Source organism: Pantherophis guttatus, chromosome 2 (genome assembly GCF_059756535.1).
Source record: "Pantherophis guttatus breed Tessera chromosome 2, ASM5975653v1, whole genome shotgun sequence".
In the NCBI taxonomy this organism is placed as follows: Eukaryota; Metazoa; Chordata; class Lepidosauria; order Squamata; family Colubridae; genus Pantherophis; species Pantherophis guttatus.
In genome coordinates, this window is record NC_142064.1 from 251,226,116 (window position 1) to 251,244,591 (window position 18,476).

At 45.0% G+C, this 18,476-nt stretch overlaps 1 protein-coding gene across 5 annotated transcripts in view; it reads right to left on the bottom strand.

Annotated features, from left to right (window-relative positions):
• Positions 1 to 14,553, bottom strand: part of LOC117674011 (uncharacterized) — a 16,149-nt gene extending 1,596 nt beyond the window's left edge. The window contains exons 1-7 of one of the 5 annotated variants that reach the window (XM_034431781.2): positions 13,843 to 14,551; positions 10,661 to 10,733; positions 9,810 to 9,884; positions 7,342 to 7,569; positions 4,015 to 6,268; positions 3,741 to 3,902; positions 1,670 to 1,819 (exon numbers count right to left, since the gene is read on the bottom strand). In XM_034431781.2, the coding sequence (XP_034287672.2) occupies positions 4,401 to 6,268; positions 7,342 to 7,569; positions 9,810 to 9,884; positions 10,661 to 10,694 (2,205 nt within the window). In that variant the 5' untranslated portion in view covers positions 10,695 to 10,733; positions 13,843 to 14,551 and the 3' untranslated portion in view covers positions 1,670 to 1,819; positions 3,741 to 3,902; positions 4,015 to 4,400. Of the gene's footprint in view, positions 1 to 1,134; positions 1,820 to 3,740; positions 3,903 to 4,014; positions 6,269 to 7,341; positions 7,570 to 9,809; positions 9,885 to 10,660; positions 10,734 to 13,842 lie in introns of those variants that run through there. The other 4 variants (XM_060684244.2, XM_034431782.3, XM_060684245.2 and 1 more) reach the window with 4 other exon arrangements.
• Positions 14,554 to 18,476: the final 3,923 nt, after the last annotated feature.

Below are 18,476 nucleotides of genomic sequence, written 5' to 3' on the forward strand. Positions count from 1 at the left end.
AGAAAACGTGTTCTTTCTTCATTTCCTCCAAAATCAGCAAAAGGAGGTTGTTGGCACCCTGCATGTCATTTTATCAGGGACTATCAGTTAAGGATTGGTAAAGTTTCATATTGTAGGAGAAGGATAATACAAGTCCATGTTAGCCAAAAATCAGAAGCATTCCAGTAGCAACTTTTCAGAAGAAGTAATTTAATGAAAAGGGTAAAGGTTCTGGTGTATTGTCTATGGAAATTCTCAGTTATCCAGGTCATGGTTGCTCAAAGGTGCTTTTTCAAGAGGCAATTGGACTTCCTTGTTTTTCTTTGAAGACATTTCACTTCATTTGCACTACTCAGGTGGCCCTGAGGACACAGATAAACATCCAGGTGGCTCCAACGACTCTCTAAAACAGTGGTTCTCAACCTTCCTAATGCCGCGACCCTTTAATACAGTTCCTCATGTTGTGGTGACCTCCAACCATAAAATTATTCCTAAAACCATTGAAAATATGTGTTTTCCGATGGTCTTAGGCGACCCCTGTGAAATGGTCGTTCGACCCCCGAATGGGTCTCGACCCACAGGTTGAGAACCACTGCTCTAAAAGGGTGCAATTGACCAGCTATCTGCAAGTAATATAAATCCTTCCATTCCCCCGCTATCCAGTCAGAGCTGAAGAAGCTTCTTGGATGAGAAGTGAAATGTCTTCAAAGAAAAACAAAGTCCAGTTGCTTCTTGAAAAAGCACCTTTGGGATGTTCTGGTGTATTAGTCGTTTCTCTGATTCTTCTGTGAGTTATTAAATATGGCAAAATTCTTTAGGAGGCTGATTTTAAAAAAGCTAGGTGTTCATGGATTTAAATATTAATGGGATTATGCAGAAATTAACAGGAAGGAATGCACAATTCATGTTATTTTCTTGCTTTATGATCCTACCAAATTTTAAAGTGAGGAAAGGATGTTTTCACCCTTTATTTATTAATATAGACATTAGTGTTTTTTGCTTCCTGGAAATCGCTTCCAAAATTCTTCCTCTTTTGTTTTTTTAAAATCTTCACAGTTTAAAAATGTTGTAAAAATGCATAATAGCGATAATTATTTCACTAAATACCAAAAAAGATGATTTTTCACTTGATACAAAGAGTCTTGACTAGAATAATTTCAAATAATTTCAAATTGTGTACAGCAATTTACAACCATTCGGTTAGTGATCATTCGAAGTTACAGTGGCATTCAAAAAAGCAATTTACAACTGTTCCTCTCACTTACAACTGTCACAGCCACCTCATGATTATGTGATCAAAATGTGGGCACTTGGCAACCAGTGTGTATTTACAACAGTTGCAGCATCCTGGGGTCCTGTGATCACCATTTCTGACCTTCCCAACTGGCTTCTAACAAGTGAAGTCGGTGAGGGAAGCCAGATGATTCGCTTAAGAACTATGGCAAAAAAAGTGATAAAATTGGGTGTGACTCACTTAACAACCACCTTGCTTAGCAACCAAGATTCTGGAGTTGTGGTTTTAACCCGAGGATTACCTGTATATGCATGTGTTGTGTGTACATCTATGTATATAGAGAGTATTTAAACTCTTGGTTTGTGATTATGATGACAACTAGGAACCAGAAAACATGGCAGCTTTTCCAATCACAGAAGTGAAGACAAGGCACATGAGATGGTTTGCTAAACATACACTAGAGGGAGCTGGATCTCAGTCTCTAGCCTGGGCAGCTGCCAGCCCCAAATTGTCCCATTTTTCTCAGTCTTGCAGAACCAGATGTTGTGTTCTCTGTCCTCTGAGAGCATTTTCCTCAGGTTTCCCTTTTACGAAATGCACCATAATCTGCAGCACCAAAATGAAAATTGGGGGAGGACAAAACAAGAAGATCAGAAATGAGAGAACATCAAAGAAGAAAGATACTGCTACAGTATGAGACACACAGGTGAGGATGTATCTGTCTTAGAAACTTAAAAGCACTTTTGGATGTGTTGAACTGGCAGTACTTCTCACAAAGGCTCCTGAGGCTTATAGTAGTGCCCAAAATTGTGGAACCCTTTTGGGAAAAGGGTATTTTTGAGGTTTAATGGCTAATAACACCACTTCTTTTGGAGTAGTACCATAAAATTATATATCAATGGAAAGATAATTTAATCAAGAATGTAATGCAACAAAGTGTCTGAATTCTATGAAAAGTTATAGCCAAATAACCAGAAAAAGGAAGCACAACTTGCTTAAGTTGATATCAGGTAGCTTTCCTTCATCTGATTGTAGCCAATGAGCATGCGTGTTTAGAGAGCCAATCAGGTGTCATCTTGTTTTGGCAATGAGCCAATCAGATCAGAGTAGGATTCAGTTACTGATGTCATGTATTGAAGCTGAGAGGAGGACATTTGTCAGTGTGTTATGTGATTGCTATCAAGTTGGTTGGGTTTTTTTTGTGTTCTTTCATTTAGTGAGCTTGTAAAACGCAATGAAATTAAAGTAATGGTGCAAAGAGTTGACAGAAAGCAATGTAAAATAGTATTATTAAGTGAACAATGCTACAGTTATGAAGAAATTAGAAGAAAAATTGGTGGAAACTTAACCAAAAGTGGCATTTCTAAGTTTTTGAAGAAGTATAAGGAGACTCAGTCACTCCAAAACCACACTGGTAAAGGCAGGAAAAGGTGCACAACAGCAAGTGATGATAGAAGAATTAAGAGACTGTGCCTACGCGACAGAAGAAAATCATCTGGTTATATACAAGATGAAATGGCACAATGCAATGTGAAGTTGAGTGCAAAGACTGTTCGGCGCAGACTGCAGGAACTTGGCCTAAAATCTAGAATTCCACAAAAAAAGCCACTTTTATCTCTCAAACAAAGGTTGAAAAGCATTACATTCTTGATTAAATTATCTTTCCATTGATATATAATTTTATGGTACTACTCCAAAAAAAAAGTGGTGTTATTAGCCATCAAACCTCAAAAATACACTTTTCCCCAAAAGGTTTCCGCAATTTTGGCCACTACTGTAGTTTGGTGAGAGCGCTTAGAATTCACTCAAACAGGGAATTGCTAAACGACACCAAGAGGCTTTCCTTACTGTAGCACTACCCATGCTCATAGGAGCTGTTGGGACTTGTAGTTTAGCACCCTCTGGAAAGCAATAGGTTTCCAATCTTTGCTCTTCAGGATTCCCAAATCTTTGCAAAGAATTGAATGAGTGGCATTCAATGAGGATGAGGTAGGGACACAAGTGTCTATGCAGGTCAAAAAAGTCAAGATGGCGGCCGCCATCTTGACTTTCCCTGTTCCTTTTTTTAGTGGTGTTGCAACGCGCATAAGCAAGAGCACTAGATTTATATACTGCTCCATGGTACTTTACAGTACTCTCTGAGTGACTTATAATGTCACCATATTCCCCGCAACAATTCTGGGTCCTCATTTAACTGACTTCAGAGAGATGGAAGGCTGAGTCAACCTTGAGTCGGTCAGGATTGAACTCCTGACAGAGTGGGAAGAATTTGCCTGAAATACTGCATTCTAACCCCTCGTCAACAAAGCTCATAGAAATGGGTGGAGTTTTCATCCTGTGGTCATGTCTACCATCATCATTTTTTTGACTCTCCCTGCAGATGCCTTCTGTGGGTGGAAGAGTTGACTACATCAGAATGTAATGAAAGATATTATCAAATTCAGACTCTTCCTTTCCCCTCACACACACACACATATGCACACAGCAGGGCAGAAGCTCATATGTCCAAGAAAAAAAACCTCCTTACCCAATCTTTTTCCTCAGATGTTTTCCAATTGCACGGAGTTTGTCGTATCAAGCAGCCTCAAAAATGCGATTCCTTGCCATGAATTCTGCCAAGGGTCACAGGATGTTGTACCCTATTGTGATTCATTCCTTCTTGTCTTGCCAGATGTGTAGACAAGGTTGGCTGGAAAGACAGGAAGGCGCATTCAATACTCTGGGGTATGGATAGCTCAGATGACCAAGCTGGCATCATTGGGCAGCTGCTAATATCCCCCTCCCAACCTGCCAAGGCTTACCAGTGTCCTTGCTACTACAGCTGCCAACTTCCTCTTTCTCTTCCAGCCAAGCTGCTACCCAGAGTGGTTCTAACCCTGGTGGGAAGACGGAGAGTTTGATACTGTCTCACAATGATGCAGAAGGCAGGAAGAAGGACCAAGCATTGTGCAGCTCTGGAGCAACCTGCTTCACTGATGCATGCCCCCTCTCCCCCCCCCCCCATTTCTGCCTGCTTCTCCTTTCCAGCTTCATCATGGATGGCCAGTGAAAACGGAGCAGGGGAACAGAGAGTGAAGCTCAGTGAATAGGGAAGGAGAAGGAAGAAGCAAAACCAGAAAAGATTTGGGAGGGCAGCTAGAAGGAAGAGAAGGAGGACACTGAGCAGGAATAGAGAGAAGGGGAAAAATTAGTTGATGAGAGAAGCCTGGGCTGTGTCTGGAGCAGGGGGCATGTAGGCTGGATGGGAAAAACCCTGGGATGGGAAGGGGAGAGTCCAAGGCAGCTCCAAACCAGGGAGGGGAAGAGAGGAGGGCGAGGAAGGGAAGGCAGGTAAGGGAGGGAGAGGACTGGGAGATGAAAAGGAGGTGGAGAAGACAGAGCTGGGCAGAGGAATGCCTAGCTTGTGGGGGTTGGGGGCAAGCAATGGGGAAGGGACTGGATCAGCTATGTCCTTCTGGCCACCATGGGTGCGCCGGTGACGGTTCAGGTGAGAGCTGCGGCTGAAGCATTTGCTGCAGAGGCTGCATTTGTAGGGCTTCTCCCCGGTGTGGGTGCGCTGGTGGATGGTCAGCTCCGAGCGCTGGACGAAGGCCTTGCCACACTCCCCACAGGTGTAGGGCTTCTCCCCCAGATGGGTACGCTGGTGAGTCAGCAAGTTGGAACTGACACTGAAGCACTTGCCACAGGTGTCACAGCGGTACGGCTTCTCCCCCGTGTGCATGCGCTGGTGGATGGTCAGATCCGACTTCTGGATGAAGCCTTTGCCACATTCCCCGCAGGAGAAAGGCTTCTCTCCGGTGTGGATGCGCTGGTGCTTCATCAGCGCTGAGCGCTGGGCAAAGGCCTTCCCGCAACCCTCACACTTGTAGGGCTTCTCGACCACAAGCCCCGCGGGCTGAGCGGGAAGCTTGCTCAGGCTCTTCCCACAGTCCAAGCAATGGCTGCTGCGAGTGAGACGTCCTTTGCTGCCGTACAGCTGGTATTTCAGGGTCTGCTTGGCCCCACTGCTGAGGAGGAACCCTTTCACGTGTTCGGGGCAGCAGTGGGCAGCTGCAGCTACCGCGAGGGCTTGGTGGACTCTCTGGTGGCGGTCGAGATGGGAACTCACGGAAAAACCCCGGCCGCACTGAGCACAGGTATACGGGCGTTCCCCAGTGTGCACCCGCTGGTGGCGCTCCAGGTCAGAACGCTGGATGAACCTCTTGCCACAGTCGGCACACGGGAACGGGCGCTCCCCCGTGTGAATGCGCTGGTGCTGCGCCAGGTTGGAGCTGCGGCTGAACCGCTTGCCACAGGCACTGCAGGGGTAGGGGCGCTCGCCCGAATGGGTTTTACGGTGCTTAGCGAGAGCAGAACGTTGTCTGAAACATTTCCCACAGTCGGGACAGTAGTGGGTAACGGGGACCAGAGAGGTGGCCGAAGGCTGCTCCTGAGGGTTATCCTGGTGGGTGCGCCTATGCCGGTCGAGGTGGGAGCTGACGGAGAAGCATTTCCCACAGTCTTGGCAGATGTATGGCCGCTCCCCTGTGTGCACCCGCTGATGACGCTCCAGATCCGATTTCTGGGTGAAAGCCTTGCCACAGGCTGTGCAGGGAAAGGGACGCTCCCCTGTATGCACACGCTGGTGCTGCACCAGGTTGGAGCTGCGGTTGAATCTCTTGCCACAAGCCACACACAGGTAGGGCTTCTCCCCCGTATGGATCTTCTGATGTTTAGCCAGGATGGAGTGTTGCCGGAAGCAACGTCCACACTCGGTGCATTGGTGTGGCCTCTCTGGTGTGGGCTTACCATGGCCTCGTCCACTACCACTCATGCTTTTCTTCACACACTCCACACACACCCCAGACTTTTCCAGGTGCCTTTGGCTGTCGGAATTCTTCCCTTCCTGCTGATGCACTGCGGATTCTTGAGGAGGCTGCTGGTCCTTTAGGCTCTGCGGGCACCAATTGCTGCTTGTACAAGCCTCATCTGGGCTGATAGATCTCCTTGAGGGCGATGCCCCCTTCTCCGCACGGTCTTGTTCTGGCTGCAGCTCTTCTTCGTTCTCCCCAACAGCTGGAATAGAAATAGGAAGATAAGAAGCAGCAGGACCAACTCCAAATGATTAGTTTTCTCAAAGTGACGTCCTTCAGGGCTTTGGGAGTAGCCCTCCTACCAGCTCCATCGTCCACAGATACAAAAAGAGGGCTGCGATAATCCAGATCACCATTAGGCACAAACAAGGATAATTTTCTGCATCTCTTTGCTACCATCTAGTGCAGGGGTATCCAACTCAAGGCCCGGGGACCAGATCTGGCCCACCGGATGCTTAGATCTGGCCTGTGGGGCCGCCCTGGAAACAGCAAAGGACTGGCCCGCAGTGCCTCTGCCAGTGAAAACAGAGACACGACTTCGCAACTAACAACAACAACAATTCTTCATATAATCTTGATTCTATCCTTTTGTTAATGCAACCTAGGATTGTGTTAGCTGTTTTGGCTGCTGCAGCACACTGCTGGCCAGGGGTGGGTTCTAAATTTTTTTACTACCGGTTCTGTAGGCGTGGCTTATTTTGTGGGTGTGGCTTGATGGTCATGTGACAATTCTTTAGGATTTAGCAGAGGTACTGGTCTACCAGGCTTTTAACTGCTTGCAGAGCTATACTGGTCTACCCATTTGTTTTTGCAGGCACCGGTCTACTCATTTGTTTTTGGAGGCACCGGTCTGCCACCACACTACCTTTTACCACTGATCAGCTGTAGGGCGGCCCTTTGAAGCCCCGTGGCAAGAGTTTAAACAATTTTTTTCCTTCTAGCTGATCAGCTGGGACTCAGGAGGCAGCAATAGATTGGGGGTGGGGCCAAATAAAAGGTAAGACTAACGCACCGGGGGCGGGGCAGAACTGGTTCAGTGACGTCATATCGTCACCGCTACCAGCTCGGTGGAACCGGGAGGAACCCACCACCGCTGCTGGCTCATATTTAAGTGATTGTCCATTAGATCTCTCTCACAATTACAGCTATTGAGCCAGGTCTCCCCCAATCTGTTCCCGCTTGACTCCCTCTGTAGATGCTTTCCCTGTTATTTTGCACAGTGTCGTCCCCTTCATTCTCAGTATTCCCACAGTTCCTGCAAGGAGACCATCTCACCTTCATCTTTGTGATTCTTAGGTGCCTTCTTCCTTGCTTTCCGCTTCCCTTCCTGGCTCTGCTCCTTCACCAGTTCCCGCAGCATCTTCTCCACTTGGCTCCTGCCCGCCGTCTGAAGGATGAAGCCCAGCTGGCGACGGAGGTCAGCATTGAGTCCGCTTTCGCTTGGGCCAGCTGCTTGGCTCTGCAACTGGGCCTGTGGTGCTTGGCTCCGTTCAGACTCCATGACTGCACCACAGAGACACAAATGCAAACAGAGAGTTTCTGCATGGCTTTGACAACCGATCCAGGTAGAGAAAAAAATGTTGAATTTCTCTAATGCCTTAATTTTTTTTTAAATTTAATTTATATGCCGCCCTTCTCCGGAGACTCAGGGTGGCTTACAATGAGTTAAGCAATAGCCTTCATACTTTTGTATCTTTTTTATACAAAGTCAGCTTATTGCCCCCACAATCTGGGTCCTCATTTTACCTACCTTAGAAAGGATGGAAGGCTGAGTCAACCTTGAGCCTGGTGAGATTTGAACTTGCAGTAATTGCAGGCAGCTGATGTTAATAACTGTTAATAATAGTGCTTTAGTCTGCCGCGCCACCAGGTTCTTTTAATGTCTTGGGTACAATGTTTCGGGTACAAATCAGCCAGAAAAGCTTTTCAGAGCATGGTTACTATTAAATTATTCTGGACATGCTTTGGATGGAGACCCTATTTCATGTAGTGGTGAAGACGTCAGGCTAGAAACTGGGAGACTGTGAGTTCTAGTCCCACCTAAAGCACAAAGCTAAGTGGGTGACTTCAAGCCAGTCACTTTCTCTCAGCCATAGGAAGGAGGCAATGGCAAACCACTTCTGGAAAACCTTGCGAAGAAAACTGCAAAGAGCTTGTCCAGAGTCTGCAAGAATTGGACATGATTGAAGGGAAGGAAAAAAATGCTTTGGGTATAAAGTCGCCTATAGAGACACAGCTACAAAGGCTAGCTAAAGTGTTGGCAAACCTTATTTCCAAATGTCAGCCAAATACAAGAGCAACAGGACACTGGGGAGAAGTCGGCCACTTGCCTATTGAATTAGCCCAACTTCTTCCACTTGAGATTTTCCAAATCTGTTAGATAGCAACTCCAATAATTCCCACCAGAGCATCCAAGGGTTGTGCTGGGTAAGAATTATGGAAGTCGTAAGTCAGTATGCCTGAAGAGCCTCAAGTTCAGAAAAACTGTGCTGACGTAACTACTGCTGCGATCCACTGATATTGCGGTCATACTATTTGGATGTCCATGCTGCCTTTCCTTCCACTTTAGATACAATGTCCATGTGGCTGACGACAGTAAAAGTAAAATATAAAAAAGAAGCCACATCAGAAAACTATTACAAAGAAAAACAGATGCAATAAAAGCCTCGGTGGCGCAGTGGTTAGAGTGCAGTACTGCAGCCTACTTCTGCTACCTGCCGGCTGATTGCAATTTGGCAGTTCAAATCCAACCAGGCTCAAGGTTGATTCAGCCTTCCATCGTTCCGAGGGGGGGGAAATGAGGACCCAGAGTGTTGGGGGCAATATGCTGACTCTGTAAAACTGCTTAGAGAGAGCTATAAAAGCACTGTAAAGCGGTATATATGTCTAAGTGCTATTACTATTGCAGTATCCTAATAGCAATGTAGGTAGATGTTTTGTAAAGTGAAAGCCTCATGGTGCAGTGGACTAAACTAATGTTAAAGTAGTATTTAGCTGCCAGCTGCCTGCAATTACTGCGAGTTCAAATCTCACCAGGCTCAAGGTTGACTCAGCCTTCCATCCTTCCGAGGTAGGTAAAATGAGGACCTGGTTTGTGAGGGCAATAAACTGACTTTGTATAAAAAAGAACACCGCTTGAGGGGGGGCAAAAGCCCTACTAAGCAGGTATATACAAAAGTATGAAGGCTATTGCTTAAAAGCATTGTAAGCCGCCGTGAGTCTCCGGAGAAGGGCGGCATATAAATCAAACTAATAAATAAATAAATAATAAAGTTCTTCATGGCATTACAAAAAATACGACTGGAAAAAAAGTCCCTTTTTCAAGGATAAACTCCAGAAATGGCCTTAACCTAAGATAGTAGCCTCAGGGTAAAATGCAGCCTGCTCCAGCTGTTTTTGGCATGTCCTAGGTAAATGTATTTAATTTATATTCCTGCTTCGTTATTTTTTTATAAATAACTCAAGGCAGCGAACGTATCTAATATGCCTCCCTCCCTCTATTTCCCTCATAACAATAACCCTGTGAGGCGAGTTGGTCTGAGAGAGTGACAGGCCCAAAGCCAATCAGCCAACTTTCATGCCTAAGACAGGACTAGAACTCACAGTCTCCTGGTTTCTACCTTAGTGCCTTAACCGCTACACCAAACTGGCTCTCTGATTATAGGGGAAAGGAATCCAGGTTTCAGGGAACTTGAGCACTTATTCAGAGACAGGGAGAGTCTTCCTCCTCCCTGCAAACCTACCAGGCCCAAGTCCTCTTCTTCTGTGGGACTCAGCAAAGGCAGTTATCCGAGGCCAACTGATTGCAATTTCCTCTGCTGCAGATGGGAGAAATGGAGGTTGCACATCAGAAGACATCAAGGTACCACTTGTTACATTGATATCAAGGAACTCAAGCAGGCAAACGTAAAATATTCCCTTCATCTGATACCTACAATAATAAATCTGTGAGACTGGTTGGAAAGAAAGAGGGACTAGCTAAAGCAGGGGTGTCAAACTCAAGGCACCACCAATTTTTAGAGTCATGGTGGCGCAGTGGTTAGAAGGCAGTATTGCAGGGTAATTCTGCCGACTGCCAGCAGTTCGATTCTCCCTGGCTCAAGGTTGGCTGAGCTTTCCATCTTTCCAAGGTCGGTAAAATGAGGACCCAGATTGTTGGGGGCAATATGCTGACTCTGTAAACCGCTTAGAGAGGCCTGTAAAGCACTGTGAAGCGGTATATAAGTCTAAGTGCTATTGCTATTTTGTGTCACCCAGTGGGGCAGCCCAACAATGTACCCTGGCTGTCAGGGTTCCATTTGTCAGCCCTCAGAGTCTCTTCCAACCAGGATTGCTGCCATAAACAGATCACAATTTAATTAAAAATCAAGGAAGTTCTCCATACCAATAAACCAACTCTCACTTACTGTGCTGCATCGCTCGATCAACCCACATCCCATCCCCAAAATGTTAAGCGTGGCTTATCTGTTTGCTTTACATAAGGACCATTTTCAAAATTCAACTTTTGGATGGAAATTGCAGCAATGGATTAAGGCTAGGAGCAGAGTCAGGAGAGATGACACAGCAACATCCTGGTGGATGAGGAGCTACTCACCCAGTGAGATCACATTTTCATAGTTTTCCTGCATGACGTTGATGATCAGGTGCTTCTGTGAATATCGCCAACCCTGAAATGACAACGTCCTGCATGCTGAGCCAAGTGGCAGGACAGAGAGAGAATTCTGTTGTGTGAAGCATGATTGCGTTATTTGGACTACAGGGGTCACAAGGAGCAAGAATTTGCTCCTGGACAACGGGGAGCCTGAGTACAAATGGACTTTCTCTTCCATAAGGAAATAAGAGCAAAAATGAGGCCCTGGGGGACATTATTAGAAAACTGGTAAATCTAGTCTTACTCTTGCAGATTGCAATTGATAACGGAGTTCCCTATGCTGAATGAGGCCATATTTTGCTGGACCTTTGTTTACCAAATCAAATACAGTGACTCAGTGGTGAAATCCAATTTTTTTTACTACCGGTTCTATGGGCGTGGCTTGGTGGGCGTGGTGTGGCTTGGTGGGCGTGGCGGGGGAAGGATACTGCAAAATCCCCATTCCCTCCCCACTCCTGGGAAAAGGATATTGCAAAATCCCCATTCCCTTCCCACTCCTGGGGAAAGGATATTGCAAAATCTCCCTTCCCACCCCACTCTGGGGCCAGCCAGAGGTGGTATTTGCCAGTTCTCCGAACTGCTCAAAATTTCTGCTACCGGTTCTCCAGAACTTGTCAGAACCTGCTGGATTTCACCCCTGCAGTGACTATGTTTACAAGTAGTCCTCAACATGACCACAATTGAGACCAGAATTTCCATTGCTAAGCAAGGTGGTTGTTAAGTGAGTCACACCTGATTTTTATGAGCTTTTTGCCACAATTGTTAAGTGCGGTCATTAAAATTCCAGCTTAATTTTGACTTTGAGTTTTACAGATTAGATTGATAGATCTTTATAGAAATGGCGTGTTCATATTGTTATGGAAAAACAAAAAGCTATGATTTTTTTTTAAATTTGATTTATATGCCGCCCTTCTCCAGAGACTCAGGGCAGCTTACAATGCGTTAAGCAATAGCCTTCATTCTTTTGTATATTTATACAAAGTCAGCTTATTGCCCCCACAAACTGGGTCCTCAATTTACCTACCTTAGAAAGGATGGAAGGCTGAGTCAACCTTGAGCCTGGTGAGATTCGAACCAGCAGTAATTGCAGGCAGCTGTGTTAATAACAGGGTGCTTAGACCACTGTACTATCAAGGCTCTTTGATGTTAATGCCCTATTCTACTGCAGAGTCGGAAGTCAATGCTTTTCTTTTCTTTTTTCCCTACCTCTCCTCACTTCTCTCTTTCCCTTCCCCTCCTCTTTCACTGCTCTTTTATTTACTTTTGTGGTTTGCATATTATAATACTTTATAACCTAATATAAAAAATGTTTGAGAATAATCCATCTTTCTCCTCTGACTTTGTTTGTCGAAAGCTGGCTAGCAAGGTCACAAGTGACAATCACATGACTCGGGACGCTGCAACTATTGTAAATTAATGCCAGTTGCCAAGTCCCTGAATTTTGATCACATGACTTGAGGAATGCTGCAATGGTCATAAGTGTGAAAAACGGTTATAAGCCACTTTTTTTCAGTGACATTGTATTATGAATGATCGCTAAATGAATAGTTGCAAGTCAAGGACTACCTGTGCACAACAGACTGAAGTGCAGCTGGACAAAACCTTTTATGACTGTGTATACATACCTCCCAATTATGGTTCATAAACTGTTGCCTAGGTTTACACAGTGCCTGAACCATAAAATACCCAGCCACATTTTAGCTTTGCATGTGGACCCTCTCCAGTTTATGGCTTAGCATGTCAAGTTAATTCAGCAGTACATGCCATGTAATTGGTTGGTCCTTCTTCTTTCTTTAACTGATTTTAAATGAGTGGCCTATTAATTGCAAAGACGATGATTAGTACAGTAGCTTTCTCCAAGCGGGCACAATTCAGCATTTCACTAGATTCTCCTTTGGCCTGTGTGGGTGAGAATTCAAACCCATGGGTTGTTTTAGTTCGTTTTAATTTTTTGTCATTTTAAGCTGTTTTTATATTCATTATTGTTTTTAAAGCTGTTTTATTATACTGTAAGCCGCTGAGAATCGCCTCGAACTGCGAGATGGGCAGCATATAAATTTAATAAATAAAATCTAGAGCTGAGCTCGGTACATATATTATTTGATTATCCATTTTTTCGGTGTAGAGAATACCTTCAATCACCAACTAATGGGTTGGGTCGGCACAACTTATTAATCCACCCCAAAACTGATCATGGGTTAAAATTAGCCAAGCTGAACATGTATCAATACGGATGGTAGGTTTTTGATTAACCAGGCTTAAGCTTGCTGGGCAAACCACATTGCAAGCTCAACTCCTCTGAAAGGCACCCACTAAGGGAAAGGTTGATTGGCAGAGTAACTGGAAGTAGAAGGCAGTGGTGAGATTCAAAATTGTTTATTACCGGTTCTGTGGGCATTGCTTGGTGGGTGTGGCTTGGCTTGGTGGAAGGATATTATAAAATCTCCATTCCCTCCCCACTCCAGGGGAAGGACACTGTAAAATCGCCATTCCCTCCCCACAACAGGGAAAGGTTACTGCAAAATCCCCATTCCCTCCCAATCAGCTGGGACTCAGGAGGCAGCGAATAGATGGGGGCGGGGCCAGTCAGAAGTGGTATTTACCAGTTCTACGAACTACTCAAAATTTCTGCTACCGGTTCTCCAGAACTGGTCAGAACCTGCTGAATACCACCTCTAGTAGAAGGGTAAGCTATAGCAATGCATTATGCGTCCTAGCAGTAAATGAACCTCTGTTGTAGGTCCTAAGAAAGCTGCCCATATAAGAGAAACAGAGAAAGCCCAGGCCAACCTTTGCATCTTAAGGGGCCCTGGAAAGAGCTTGAAGGCCAATGAACAGGGGTGAAATCCAGCAGGTTCTGACAGGTTCTGGAGAACCGGTAGCGGAAATTTTGAGTAGTTCGGAGAACCAGCAAATACTACCTCTGTCTGGCCCCAGGGTGGGATTGGAATGGAGATTTTGCAATATCCTCCCCCCCAGGAGTGGGGAGGGAATGGGGATTTTGCAGTATCCTTCACCTGCCACACCCACCAAGCCATGCCCACAGAACCGGTAGTAAAAAAAAATGGATTTCACCACTGCCAATGAAGGGAAGCGTTTCTTCGCAGAGTGTATAATCAACTTACAGAATTTACACCCACAAGAAGCGACTAGCATAGAATGGAAGATGGGAGGTTATCAACGGCTCACTGTCAGGACGGCGGTGTAGAGCTTCCATATCCAAAGGCAAGCTACCTCTGAAATCAGTTACAGAGGACGTCCAGCAGGGGGAAAAAGGGCTGATGTTCTGATGGCATTTCCAGTAGGGGCATGGCTGGCCGCCGGAGGAAACAAGGATGAAGAGAGGAGCCGTCGGATCTTGCAAAAGGGATTACTCCAGTTTCAAATTAACTTCCAACCCTGAATTCAACGGGACTCGCTCTCAAGGAAGCCCAGCGGCTTCCAGCTTCGCCTCCGTCCTCTGGAGGCTGCTGCTCCTTTCGGCTCTTCCTCTTCTCCCACCGGAGAGTAACCTGGGTTTTTCTCCTCCCAGACTTCACCTTCGAAGTTCCGGAGTTTCCAGCTGTTCGTGAGCACCGTCGATGCCGTCGCTCCCGCTCGGCTGTTTGCAGCCGTCTCTTAAGCCCCGCTTACGAAGGGAGGTGCAGCTCCGGCTGGTCTCTTTTGGGAGGTGGGCTGCCCTGATCGCTCGGGTTTCAGCCGCCACCTCCCCGACCCAGGAAGCTCAACCCCGGATACAACCGGCGAACAAAAAGAGGCGAGTGGGAAGACCCGCAGCCCCCAAAAGCCTGGAAATCGGCAAGCCGGAGCCCTCTGCTGGCTCCCTCGATATCCACGCGCTACCGGGGCGGGCGTGGGGGTGGGGGGTGGGAATCCCAGTCACGTGCGTCTTGGTTTGTCCTGTGTACACTCACATTCACACGCTCCCCCCTCCCCTTCCCTTCCCCTACATTGTGTTTGCTGGTTGGAAACGCCCAATGTTCAACCCTGGAGGGATGATGGAAAATAATAATAATAATAATAATAATAATAATAATAATAATAATAATAATAATAATAATAATAATAATAATAATAATAATAATAATAATAATAATTATTATTATTATTATTATTATTATTATTATTTTATTTCTATACCACCCTTCTCCCGAAGGACTCAGGGCGGTGTACAGCCTATTTAAAAACACAAGACAAAACAGCAATTAAAATTTAAAATAATTACAATAAATTTGGCTCAAATTTAAAACCCCAGAAAATTTAAATTAAAGGACAGATATAGTGAAGATGAACCTAAAACTCCAACAATAAAACATCTTCAAATAATGGAAAGGTGTGCCATTAGAAGACGAAGTAGCGTTTCAAGTTGCTGCAGAACAAGGCAGATCCAGATTAATTGTTCTGTCAGGAAATTTCTCCTTAGTTCTAAATTGTTTCTCTCCTTGATGACTTTCCACCCATTGCTTCTTGTTCTACCCTCAGGTGCTTTGAAGAATAGTTTGATTCCCTCTTCTTTGTGGCCACCTCTGAGATATTGGAACACAGCTATCATGTCTCCCCCAGTCCTTCTCTTCATCAAACTAGACATACCCAGTTCCTGCAACTTCATATGTTTTAGCCTCCAGTCCCCTAATCATCTTTGTTGCTCTTCTCTGCATTCTTTCTAGAGTCTCAACATCTTTTTTACATCATGGTGACCAAAACTGAATGCAACATCCCAAGTGTGGCCTTACCAAGGCATTATAAAGTGGTATTAACTCTTCACGTGATCTTGATTCTATCCCTCTGTTTATGCAGCCTAGAACTGTGTTGGCTTTTTTGGCAGCTGCTGCACACTGCTGGCTCATATCTAAATGGTTTTCCACTAGGACTCCAAGATCCGTCTCACAGTTACTACTATTGAGCAAGGTACCACATATACGGTACCTGTCCATTTTGTTTTTCTTCCCTAAATATAGAACCTTGTTTTTTTCACTTTTGGATTTTGTTTTGTTAGATAGCGCCCAATGTTCAAGTCTGTCAAGATCCTTCTGTAGCTTGAGTCTATCTTCTGGAGTGTTGGCTATTCCTGCCAGCTTGGTGTCATCTGCAAATTTGATGAGTTCCCCATCTATCCCCTCGTCCAAGTCATTGATGAAGATGTTGAAGAGCACTGGGCCTAAAACAGATCTTAGCAGGTCATACCCATCCTTGGAAAATGATTATCTTCCTGTAGTTCATATAATTGAATAACCACTTTGGCAATGGGAAGCTATACAAGAATCATTTTGTCTATGAAAGTCTGCATCTGTGTGTGTGGCACATCAAGTAGGATAAAAAGTAAATTTAAGACAGTGTAAGGATATTTTAAATGGTTTATCAGCGCTTTATAACTATGATGATAGGACTGGGTTGGCATAGTAAAAGTTATAGCTTAGCCTGCTATATGAACCTCACCACTGTGGTTTGTAAATCATTATTTAATTAAATATTATAGGCACCCAGTTTACTCTAGCTTATTCCACAAACCATAATTGAAGAAGCTGGGATTTAGTGCAATAAGCAAACCCAGTTAGGAAAAAGGGGTCTACCAGGCAGGGCCTTAGCTACAAAATAAGGCAATGTGTGTATTACCAAAGAATGTCTGAGTGAAACAACACTTGCTGTAGGCATAAAAACAAGATTTATTGACTGAAACATTTTTATTACCCTAGTCTATTTGATTCACAACACACAGATTCCTGCTCATTTCAGACATGGCTGTATTGGAGATTATCCACTTTATGGACAATAAACCATCAACTCCTTGCTCAACAACCTCAGAGTAATGGATTTACTGATCCCAGCCTCAGTTGGCACACAATTTCTACACATGAGCTATACCCTATGTAAAGGCGATGGTTCTAATTTCTAGCACCTTTGGAAATTCATTCATCCCAGAATATAGTGGATATCCATTTAGATCCTAGGCAAGGCAGTCAAAATAAGTGTACAACTTTCCTAGATCTATTCCAACCATACATTGTCATCAGATACTGCTATTCCCCACTTCACTGTGGAGGAAAAGGAAAGAAAAGAATTTCCCCTCCCTGCCCCCCAACCAAACTACTTCTTGGTTAATTTATACAGAAGCCAATTGAGGAGAACCTTCTGTTTGCTAGGCAACCTCTATACTTCCTCCTACAATTATCTTAATACTAAAATAGTACCAGGAATGGATGGGGAATAAAATATATGAATGGATCTTTGAAATGACACACCCAGCAAGATGGAATGGAACACGGCACCAAATAGCCTTTGTTCAAAGCAATCAAGTATCTTTGGAGACACATCTAAAGTTAGATATGTGTTTTATCACATTCAAATTCCATCTATAGTATACACCTTAAAATGAAGAGATGGCCAGTTTGAACAGGATCTCAGGGGTTTTTTAACTAATCTTTTTAGCCCGTTTCCCTAAAGCAGGACCCTGAAAGTGGCTTGAAGTACAAATTCCATCGGTGTGCATGATCCATCGAATCTGGAGAATACTAGCTCAGGGAAGGCTGTTCCTTTAACTATGATTTGCAGTGACTGGCCTGCATCTGTGCCCCAGGTGTTTTCTGGTGACTGATCTCTGATCATTAAACCTCTATGAAAGGACCAGGAGGAACCAATCAGCTTAAACTTTCTGTGACTGATCCCAGTTAGGTTTCCTCATTTGGGCACCAAAAAACCTGACTTACGGTGCAGTCTTAACAAATCCATAAATGATGCTTAAGGACTTGATCGGCATTTCCGTTGCATTCACAGCAAATTTGCACTCTAGAAAACATGATAAACTTGGCATTACAGCCCTCTCTAAATGGTTTACAGAGTCAGCATATTGCCCCCAACAATCTGGGCCCTCATTTTACCGACCTCAGAAAGATGGAAGGCTGAGTCAATCATGAGCCAATGGGAATCAAACTGCTGGCAGCCGGCAGAATTAGTCTGCAATACTGTATTCTAACCACTGCACCACCACAGCTCTATCATGGCATGTCCAGATATTGCTGCAGGGCAGCATGGTAAATGAGAAGGAAAGTGTGGATCAATGGGGGAAAGGAAAGGAATGAGAAGAGAGACTCTCTAAGAGGGGGAATGAACACGGGACATGTATAATCTGGAAGTGCAACAAATGCAAACAAGCAACTATTTCTGGCAAAGACAGCATAAGACAACATCTTAGGGATTGTGGTCGCCCACCTTCTTTAAACTGAACAACATCAGAGCAAAACTGTTCCGTTCGAATAGACCTGCTTATGCTCTTCCTGTTCATTTGGTTGCCATTTCCAGATCTGAGGGACTTAGTAGTTAAGGCATCAACCAGGCATTATCAACAGTCCTGATGGGAAATTGCTGTGGTAGGTTCCAGGGGGCCTAGTGACTGTGATCCTACAGATTATCCACATCCATTGGGCAACTGCTCCTTGGATCCTAACACTATCCCTTCTACGTCTTCTCTGTCTAGTCCTGTGATGGCGAACCTATGGCATGCGTGCCAGAGGTGGCACACAAGAGCCCTCTCTGTGGGCATGCGCGCCATTGCCAGCTGCTATTCTGGCAGCTGGTCTTCGCGGGCTCTTGAGTGCTGGAAAAGGGCCTGAAAAATGGCCTGAAAACACCCCCAGAAATGACCCGAAATATGGCCAAAAACGGCCAAAAAAACAGACATGTGCATGCCAGCCAGCTGGTCATTGGGTTTCCGGTGCTCCCATATGCACGCGCATTCCAGTTTGGGCACTCAGTGCTGAAAAGG